General features: G+C 34.3%; 1 protein-coding gene across 1 annotated transcript; it reads right to left on the bottom strand.

Annotated features, from left to right (window-relative positions):
• Positions 1–1,347: 1,347 nt before the first annotated feature.
• Positions 1,348–7,279, bottom strand: LOC129894435 (uncharacterized). Its single transcript, XM_055970139.1, has 2 exons — positions 6,880–7,279; positions 1,348–1,355 (listed from the first exon to the last, which is right to left on the bottom strand). The coding sequence occupies exons 1-2, from the start codon at positions 7,256–7,258 to the stop codon at positions 1,348–1,350; spliced, it is 387 nt and encodes a 128-aa protein (XP_055826114.1). The 5' UTR covers positions 7,259–7,279.
• Positions 7,280–11,450: the final 4,171 nt, after the last annotated feature.

The following is an 11,450-nucleotide window of genomic DNA, read 5'->3' as shown; positions in this document are numbered from 1 at the left end:
GAGTCTGTTAAAGTCATGGATAACGAAGTTTTTTGTTGTAATTATTTAGTCTTTTCAAACACCATGCATGTTAATAAGAGGCGAATTTTGTTTTGATAATGTGGTATTTAAATCAACTTATGCGTACGTCGATTAATTTCACAAAATATTTTACTATTTATAATTTATACGTACCTCGATTAATTTTACATAACACCCTGCCACCTCATCTAATTTCACAGAGCACTCTCCTACTTCCCATTAAGATAATTATCGTTTAACTCTATCCATTAAAACTTAAACATAAGGAATAAATCAGCACATATTTTTACTTTTGTTAGAATTTAAACTTAAAATCTCATAATTCTCAATAGATATAACCACCATTTCATCCATGTTACATTATTTTATACAATGATATTTGACTTCACACGAAGTTAAAACATTAATTCAATTTATATATTATAGTATTAAAGGAAAATATTAAATTAGTATTTGAAAAAATAATTTAATAGGAAAATCACTATATGAAAAAATTTAAAGTTACATGTTAATATTAATTTCAATTCTTGAATATTGTTATAGAATGCACGATTTTTTTCTTGGTTAAATAGTATACAAGATAATTTATTAATAGGCACTTTAATTTGGAATGTATCAAATTGATAAAAGAAATGCCATATGATTTGGAAGAAGCAAGTAATAGATTGGTTAGATTAGCTGTACTTAATTTGCAGAACATTTATGTATAATTTGTCCCAAGTTTTGATGATATTATTTGAGAAACAAATGATTTACTTTAGTCGTCTTAAAATAAATAAATGCCACTAACTTATTGGCCTCAACATTATTTTGTTGATAAATCGCATTAGGAGGTATGCGTTTTACGCCTTGGTCAGTGATCTTCAATGCATTTTCTTGTTTTCGCTCTTAATTAGTATTAATGGAAGTAGCATGTATTCTCTGTTATTCCATCCGTTTTTATTTTCTTGTCAAATAGTTTCTAATTTGATTTTCCTTTTTACTTGTTAATTTTGACAAATCAAAAAAGGATAATTTTTTTCTTCCTATTATACCCTCAATTTATTAACATTGAGTTAATGTCTTTGAAAAATGTAGTGAGTAAATATGTTTAAAACTATATCAACTAATAGGGATAAAATGATAAACTCGCTATATCAATAATTGTTTTCTTAAAAGGTATGCCAAGTCAAAACTTGACAAATAAAAAAGAATAGAGGGAGTACTATTATATAAGAACTTCTTTATTGCATATATTTCACCACTATATTAATTTATTCTCAGATAAATAAACACACACTTAATAACGTCCCAATATAGTTATAGATATTGTTTTGAATCTTTTTTTTACAATCCTGTATCAGATAGCATCTTTTTGACTCAAGAGTCTATCAGAAAAAAACTTTTTACTTCATAAAGATAGGAATAAGGTCTGCGTACATTAATTTATCCTCCTCAGACCACTTGTTGGATTACAATTGGTATATTGTTGTTGGTATTTATATACTTCTCAATATAGTTATAAAGATGATTTTTTTTTTTTTTTACAATCTTACATCAAATAGTTCTCTTTTGAGCCAAGAATCTATCGAAAACAAACATTTTCTCATAAAAATAGAAATAGTGTTGATGTGCATTCTACTTCTGTGGGCTGTAATCTTGACAAAATAGTGTTTCATTAAAGTCATGGAAAGATACATATCTTATGAGGATACTAAGCCTCTTAGACAATCCATTGGGCTAATAGGTTCATGACTAAGCCTCTTAGACAATCCATTGAGCATAAGTTAAGCTAGAACTCAAACATCCTTCATCAATGGCGTAACTACAACCCACCTCCTCCTCCTTGTTAGTGTATACAAATTATATATGCATCGAAAGCATAATTTAGGATCACGAATTTACACTAACATGATAATATAAATCAGGAAAAAAAATTAAAAATACTAACCGGAACATGTGTGTGCAATACGTTGGAGAGTTTTTAGATCCCGCCCTACCCAGGCGCTGTTCTCAAGTCTAGTTAACGAAGCCGAGAGGGAAAGCTCCCCGAGCTATCTATTCAGTTCCCATGTCTGCATTCTTTGATTTGGAATCCAGCTAACAGTGTTCCCGACAAGACTGTTTGTTTTCAGAAAAGGGTAATCTTCTCTTTGCCCCAACCAGTCCTTTTATGTTAGTGAACTGTATTGAAAAATATTAAAACAGTAACAACAACTAAAAGTAATAAAACACAGAATCTGGAAATTTAATGCAAGAACAAAATCGAGCCCACTGACTGCACAGTGTGTCCTTAAGGAAATTATTTCCCTCAAAGTACCCGAGGTTTTGGAATCTTTCCTCCCAGGATAGAACGATTTACTCACCAAAGTAGAGGTACTGCAAATCTTTGATAACTTCGAACCACTTGATGGTTGTATTTCACACGAGTTTTAGGAAGTGCAGAAAGAAGAAGAAGATGGTATATATTCAGAATTTCGTATGGAACATTCTGAGGATTAAGAGACATATATATAGACTGTTTGCACCTTTTAAGAAAAGGAACCTGTTGGGAAAAGATTTGTCTGTTGAGAAAAGGTTTGCAACTTTTCGGACAAGGTTGCAACCTTTTAAAAATCTGTTGGAAAAAACGGAGGGAAATATTTAAATTAATCCGGGAAAAAAACGGGTCGCGGGTCGCGGGTCAGGATTTTTTCCACTTAATTAATTAATTAAATAAATAATATTAATTAATTAAAATGTAAAGAAAATTTGGTCCAAAAAGATTATCAATCAATCATATCAATTGACCAAATCCAAATCCAAATCCAAATCCAAATCCAAATCCAAATCCGAATCCGAATCCGAATCCGAAGCCGAAGCCGAAGCCGAAGCCGAAGCCGAAGCCGAAGCCGAAGCCGAAGCCGAAGCCGTAGCCGTAGCCGAAGCCGAAGCCGAAGCCGAGCCGAGCCGAGCGAGCGACGACGACGACGGCGCGAGGGGAGACCCTCTTCTTGACCCTTTAGATACATGAATGAGTGCTTCTACTTTTAAGTAGGAGACTTTTCATTTCCACCACCTATGTGGGACCAAATCTTATTTAATAAAGCAAGAGAGAATATATCATTTTCTTCTCCACTTCTTTTTCCCTCAGTTTCCCATTCAAACTATCAATTAAACCCAACAATCCCCCACATGAATGGGGAATGTCTACAAGATAAAGGAATGCACGGATAAGTGTGTGATATACAAACGAAGATTAATTGCATCTGGATAAGTAGGTTTCCCTTTGAACTTTCCATAGTGAACTTATATAGGATATACTCGATCAATCGATAGATGCGATATCTTTGAACCGTCGAACTTTGTTGTATAACTAGACAACATAAGTCACACAATTAATCATCAACCATCTATGGTTCTCACGGTTGTGTTTGTTTCAGCCATGAACACCGTCTAGTTTCGTGAATGCATAGAGAATGGGCCTTTACCGTCATTCCCCTTGAAGCGGCTTATACTTCACATTCATATAGGTGATTTCTAAATGTGTAGTCCTATAGACACACTATCTAGTCATTTTCTGACAGATTTAGATAATCATTAAAAAACCTTTAATGCTTTATTAACTCATTAAAAAGCCTTAAGGTTTTATCCTTTATTTATGAACATTGTCATCATCACGAGAATGGGTTGAGTTATTTGACAATGTTGAACCGCCAATCATAACTTTGTTTGATCTCTTTGAACCTAGTTCATGGGATCTCCAGTCTACTAGGTAGAGTTACCGCCATGATGACTTGTCCTAGGCCTTAACCCCATTCCCCTCGATGATCTTTCAACAGCCTCTCTAGATAGGCCTTTTGTTAGTGGATCCGATACGTTATCTCTTGATTTTATGTAGTCAATAGTGATAACACCACTAGAGAGTAGTTGTCTAACAGTATTGTGTCGCCGTCGAATGTGACGTGATTTTCCGTTATACATAACGTTTCCTGCCCTCCCTATTGCCGCTTGGCTATCACAATGTATACATATGAGTGCCAAAGGTTTGGGCCAAAATGGAATATCTTCCAAAAAATTTCTGAGCCATTCAGCTTCTTCACCAGCCTTATCTAAAGCTATAAATTCAGACTCCATTGTAGAGCGGGCGATGCATGTCTGTTTTGATGATTTCCAAGACACTGCTCTCCACCAACGATGAAAACATATCCACTTGTGAATTTAACTTCAGATGATCCGGTGATCCAGTTTGCATCACTATATCCCTCAATTACTGTGGGATATTTATTATAATGCAAAGCATAGTTTTGGGTGTGTTTCAAATACCCCAAGACTCGTTTCATTGACATCCAATGAGTTTGATTGGGATTATTCGTGAATCGACTCAACTTGCTAATAGCACATGCTATATCTGGTCGTGTACAATTCATAATATACATCAAACTTCCCAAAACTCGTGCATAGTCCAATTGTGAGTCACTTTTACCTTCATTCTTTTGAAGTGCAAAACTTACATCAATTGGAGTTTTTGCAACATTGAAATTTAAATACTTGAACTTATCAAGTATGTTTTCAATATGTGACTGTGATAATGCTAGACCTTGTGGAGTTTTATGGATTCTAATTTCTAAGATCAAGTCAGCAACCCCTAAGTCTTTCATGTCAAATTTGCTAGCAAGCATACGCTTTGTAGCATTTACATCGGCAATGTCTTTACTCATTATCAGCATGTCATCAACATATAAACAAACAATGACTTCATGATTTGGAGTATTTTTAATGTAAACACATTTATCACACTCATTAATCTTAAATCCATTTGCTAACATTATTTGGTCAAATTTTGCATGCCATTGTTTAGGTGCTTGTTTAAGTCCATAAAGTGACTTAACAAGTTTGCACACTTTCCTTTCTTTACCCGGAACTACGAAACCCTCAGGTTGTTCCATGTAAATTTCTTCCTCCAATTCTCCATTTAAGAAAGCCGTCTTAACATCCATTTGATGGATTTCAAGACCATAAACAGCAGCAAGTGCCACTAACACCCGAATAGATGTTATCCTTGTTACCGGCGAGTATGTGTCAAAGTAATCAAGACCTTCTTTTTGCCTATAACCTTTGACCACAAGTCTTGCCTTATATTTATCAATAGTGCCATCAACTTTTATTTTCCTTTTAAATATCCATTTTGATCCTAAAGGTTTATTTCCAGGAGGAAGATCAACCAATTCCCATGTATGGTTATTCAAAATTGATTGAATCTCACTATTGATTGCCTCTTTTCAAAATGCTGAATCAGAAGAAGACATTGCAGCTTTAAATGTTTGAGGCTCATTTTCAAGCAAGAAAGTCACAAAATCTGGTCCAAAGAAAGTAGATATTCTTTGACGTTTGCTACGCCTTGGATCTTCTTCGGTTGGTTTATTTTCCTTTGGATCTTCTCGCGGTCGTTTAGATCTTTCACTTGAGGACTCACATTTGATTTTATACTGATAAATATTTTCAAAGAATTCGGCATTATCTGATTCAATTACCGTATTAACATGAATTTCAGGATTGTCCGATTTGTGAACCAAAAATCGACAAGCTTTGCTGTTTGTAGCATAGCCAATAAAAATACAATCCACAGTCTTTGATCCGATTTTTACCCTTTTGGGCAAAGGAACTTGGACCTTTGCTAAACACCTCCACACTTTGAAATATTTCAAGTTGGGTTTTCTTCCTTTCCATAGTTCATACGGAATAGTTTGTGTTTTGCTGTGGGGCACTCTGTTGAGTATTCGATTAGCTGTAAGGATAGCTTCCCCCACAAGTTCTGCGGTAAACCGAAACTTATTAATAAAGTATTCCTCATTTCTTTTAATGTTCGGTTTTTCCTTTCCGCAATTCTATTTGTTTGTGGTGTGTAGGGGGCAGTAGTTTGATGAATAATTCCATATTCTAAACATATCTTTTCAAAAGGAGATTCGTATTCTCCACCCCTATCACTTCTAATCATTTTTATCTTTTTATTCAATTGATTTTCCACTTCGTTCTTGTATTGCTTAAATGCATCAATTGTTTAATCCTTACTATTAAGCAAATATACATAACAATATCGAGTGCAATCGTCAATAAAAGTTATAAAATACTTCTTTCCACCACGAGTTGGTGTAGACTTCATATCACAAATGTCTGTGTGAATCAATTTTAAGGGACTAGAATTCCTTTCAATAGATTTATAAAGATGCTTAGCATACTTAGATTCAACACATACTTGACATTTTGATTTATTGCAATCAAAGTTAGGTAATATATTTAAGTTAATCAGTTTTCGCAAGGTTTTATAATTGATATGTCCTAAACGTGAATGCCATAAATTATTTGACTCAAGTAAGTAAGAAGAAGCTTGAACTTTATTATCATCAACAACCATTACATTTAGTTTGAAAAGACCCTCAGTGAGGTAGCCTTTTCCTAGATACATTTCATTCTTACTGACAACTACTTTGTCTGAAACTAGAACACACTTGAATCCATTCTTGATAAGAAGGCCGGCAGACACCAAATTCTTTCGCATTTCTGGAACATGATACACTTTGTTCAGCGTCACCACCTTGCCGGATGTCATTTTCAGAAATACTCTCCCATATCCTTCAATCTTAGCAGTTGCAGAATTTCCCATATAGATCGTCGCATCAGGTGCTGCAGGAGAATAAGTAGAGAAGGCTTCTCGGACTGCACACACATGCGAAGTAGCTCCCGAATCAAGCCACCATTCTTTGGGATTACCTACTAGGTTGTATTCTAATAGCATTGCACACAGATCATCAATACCTTATTTATTTTCCACCATATTGGCTTGTCCCTTTCTCTTGTCCTTTTTCGGAAGACGACAATCTGGAGCTTTGTGTCCAACTTTCCCACAATTATAACAATTGCCCTTGAACTTTTTCTTGTTCTGCTCCTGATTCTTTCCAAAAGGTTGCTTCCTTTTCTTATTCTTTGGAGCAACATCTTCAACGATGTTCGCTCCCATAATTGTTGAATTTCCACGCAACTTCTTTTCTGCTGTTTTGTTATCTTCCTCAATCTTGAGACGAATCACAAGATCTTCCAACTTCATTTCCTTACGCTTGTGCTTTAGATAATTTTTGAAATCTCTCCACGAAGGAGGCAACTTTTCTATCATCGCAGCCACTTGAAATGCTTCATTAACTACCATACCTTCAGCAATAAGGTCATGAAAAATAAGTTGTAGTTCTTGAACTTGGGTTCCAACAGTTCTGCTATTTATCATTTTATAGTCTAGGAACTTAGCAACCACAAATTTTTTCAAGCATGCGTCTTCAGTCTTGTACTTCTTCTCAAGTGCATCCCACAATTCTTTAGAAGTTTTCACAGCACTGTAGACATTGTACAAATCATCATCCAAAGCACTTAGAATGTAGCCCTTGCATAGAAAATCTGCCTGTGTCCATGCCTCAGTAATCATAAATTTTTCATTGGCCGACTTATCAGCAGCGGGCACAGGAGGGTCTTCGTTGGTGAACTTCTGCATACCAAGAGTGGTAAGCCAAAAGAACACCCTTTGCTGCCATCCTTTGAAGTTGGCTCCAAAAAATTTTCCTGGTTTTTCTGTCGGTGGCACAGAAGTGCGGCTTGTTGCAGCAACAGTCGCAGAAATAGTAGCAGTAATTTTGGAAAACCCACAGCTGTTAATAACATCAAAATATCAAGAAATAGACACAGAAGACTTGGCGGATTATTTGTCACATACTAATGATTGTTTTAAAATATCCAAGTTGGAGGGTTTTAAAGATATATTATAATAATAGACAGTAGGACAATGCTAGGATTAGATCATTAACGTTAACAGTGGGCCACTTCTTTGAACAAAACAGTAGTTAAGACATAGTCCAAAGTTAAATCAAACAATTAATTTCTATAGGCATGCTTTTCGTTTATATATAGAGCAGTGTTTATAAAATTATTACAAAATTAAATAAAGAAATACTTTAAAGAAAGAAATACAACATAAATAGAAAACTCTAAGTAAACACTCATTCCAATGTATTTTTAACCAATGCGAACTTTTCGTGTTTTAAACTTTATTTCAAAACCTGCTAAGACATAAAGAAATACAAACGAGACACCAAATAACAAAATATGAAACGAACATGTAGCTTTCACATAAACAAAGAAGATGATAAGATTTACATATTAAAAAACATATAGAGAAGAATAAGGAACTAACCTGGATGCTTTTCATTTTATTTAATAATATATGCTATACAAGAAACTAAATGTAAGACTATGCAATAAGTAAAAGTATTCTAGTAATAATTACTAATCGGTTAATAAAAGTTTTATCAATAAGCAAAAGCATAGTAGTATCCCGTTTTCAATTCATTCCTTGCAGCCTTGCTCCCAAACCACTTCCTGGTTCATAACCATATTTGAGCATCAGGTTCATCCCATCAAACATCTCTTTTTCTATTACTCTTCATCTGCTTTGCCTTCAGCGTCGAAAGGACAATCCTTTACTATGAACAAATTCCTCAAACTTTCTAGCAGGTTATCCTCTTTTTCTTCGTTTTTGTCAAGAAATCCAAATGATTGAAAAATTTGGTACAAAGGTGGCAAGGGATGCGGTAGTACAAACTCAAATATACTCCTTCACATAGGCATTTCACCCTCATAACCTAAGCCAACAATATCATTCTTCAAATAGGGCAAGATTGGTTTAGATATACCTTGTAGTCTAGCCCCCAGTCCTCTTCCAACTCATAACCTAGCCAAAGTAATGAGCTCAAAACCTGCTGCTCAATAGTTCCCACCAGCCTCACTATGTGAAACATCCTCCCAGGGGTGTTCGAACGAGACCGAAAAATCGATCCGAACTGATAAACCAAGTCAAACCGATTTAATAAATCAAAAATCGGCTCGGTTTGGTTTGGTTTGGTTTTGAATTTTTAAAAACCGATAACATTTGATTTGGTTTGGTGTTACCCATAAAGAAAACCGAACTAAACTGAACCGAACGGATAAATATGTATATATTTAAAATATTATATATATTTATATATGTTTATTAAACTTTATCTATTTTTTAACTTTTTCATAATTTAGGACCATTCCAAGAAAAAAGTCTAGCCCATGTTTCCCAAGTCCATTTACGTTTAAAGTAAAATAAAAAATCCTTACTGAATAGTTAGCATAAATAATTTTTTCTCTCGTTAGATTTTCAGTTCCCTCTTATTTCTTCCCAAATTCTGTAGACCTCTATTCCGCTCTCAGTCTCTCACGATAAAAATTGAGTGCAAGAAGCTTTAATCCCTGTAAGTCTGTAATTTTTTCTTCCTTTTACTTTTTTGGTTACTTTTTGTATGTTACCTACTCTTTGTTTGTGTAATTATTTTTGTGTCTTTGAAGTTTTACTTGAATGAATTGTTTCTCTAGTCTTTCATCTTGTATGTGTTTTTTATTTTATTTCTCTGTTAGTTTAGATTTTCTCCACTGATTTAGGTTTATTCTGTTGATTTAGTTTTTATCTAATGATTTTGGATATCTCTATTTATTTAAATTTTTGGATACTTTTTTTCAGATGGAAACTACAACTACTCAAAAAGAGGTGGAGCCAGTGAAGGTAACCAACAAAGTATCTCCAACTACTTTGCTGGAACTTGAGCTTGACGATGATAAAACTCGTGATATTACTCTCAATCATGCTAACAAGCAGAAACAAACAACTCTTTGCGACCCTGATCGTAGCCTTGTGAGTAGTGACAGGAGAACATCCGGCGTTTGGAAACACTATACTGAATATCTTGATAAATGAGGTAAGAAAAGAGCGAAATGTAACTACTGTATTAGTAACTTTGCTTCTGAAAGTACGAATGGGACCTCAACACTATGGAGACATTTAAATGAGGTTTGTCCTAATTTCCCTCTTAGAATTATTGACAGAAATTAATCAAAAATCAAGGTAGTTAAAAAAGGGTAACAAACATATAACACATGTATTGTAGAAAAGGTTGTGATTAACGTCAATGAGATTAGGAGAGCCATTGTTGAGTTTGTCATTATTGACGAACAACCTTTTAAAGTTGTTGAAGGGGAAGGTTTTAGGAGATTAATGGCAATTGTTTTGCCTAATTTTCAATTACCTTCTCGCTTGACTGTTGGTAGACAATGTTTGAAAATATATTAAGAAGAGAAAGAAAAGCTTAAAAAGCTTATTCATAATCAATGTGTATGTGTTACTAGTGATATGTGGACATCACTTCAAAATCTAACTTATATGGTTGTCACTGCCCATTGAATCAATGATGAGTGGAATCTGAAAAAGAAAATTCTCAATTTTTTTCAAACATCAGATCATAAGGGTGAAATAATTGCTAAGGGGATTGAGGCATGCTTATTTGATTGGAAAATTGATAACATATTCACGGTGACCTTAGATAATGCAACTGCTAATGATTCTGCAATTAAACACTTGAAGAGAAGAATTGAGGATTGGAAATGAGGCATCTTAGGAAATGAGTTCTTACATGTTAGATGTAATGCTCATATTCTAAATTTGATCGTGAAAAAAAGACTCGGTGAAAAAAATGAGTCTATTTCTCGGGTAAAAAATGCTATCAAATATGTTAAGTCCTCAGCTGGAAGGTTTGATTCCTTTAAGTCATTTGTCGAGAAGGTTAAGATTGACACTCATGATCTTTTGACTTTAGATATTGAAACTAGGTGGAACTCCACATATATGATGCTAAATATAGTTGTAAAATTTGAAAGGGCATTTTCAAGAATGTATGATGATGATCACAAGTACCTCAAGTATTGTTTAGAAACAACTAATGTGGGAGGGCATCCATCGATAGATGATTGAAAGAATGTTAAAGTTTTCATTAAGTTCCTTGAGATTTTCTACCAGGTAACTTTGAAATTCTTAGGAACTTCATATGTTACTTCCAATTCTTTATTCCATGACATCTTTAATCTTCAAAAGATAATTTACAAATATGTTCGTAGTGAAGTGTCACGATCCAAAATGGTCCATGAGTGGCACCCACACTTAACCTCCTAGGTGAGAGAACCAACGATACAAACCTCAACTTACATTAACAATTCAACTTATAAACCACGATAATAATGCGGAAGCTCAATCTTATTAAAGTTAGGAATAACAAAAGCCACTAAAATCTATTACATAACGTTTCCCAAAATCTGAAAGTCATCACATTAAGGACATCTAAATTCTAAAACAAAGTTTGGAAATGTCAAACACCAGAATAAATAAATCACAAAATGTGTCCAAAAATTAAGAACACCATGCCATAACTGAGAGAATCCATCACGAGCTAGAATGATAGCTCACCCTGAAATCTTCTGAATTGAAGACTGACTAGAGCTGAGGTTGAGTCAAATTTGGTGGAACACTCGCTGCACTCCACAAAATAAAACAAGAAAAGATACAAGTAAGGGTCAGT

This window comes from Solanum dulcamara, chromosome 1, assembly GCF_947179165.1.
Source record: "Solanum dulcamara chromosome 1, daSolDulc1.2, whole genome shotgun sequence".
Lineage (NCBI taxonomy): Eukaryota > Viridiplantae > Streptophyta > Magnoliopsida > Solanales > Solanaceae > Solanum > Solanum dulcamara.
The sequence above is the reverse complement of the archived record's forward strand: the minus strand, read 5'-3'. Positions and strand labels throughout refer to the sequence as shown.

What these genes read in the sequence shown, in the direction of transcription:
- LOC129894435 (XM_055970139.1), bottom strand. Translation starts at nt 7,258, where the DNA reads ATGATAAATAGCAGAACTGTTGGAACCCAAGTTCAAGAACTACAACTT.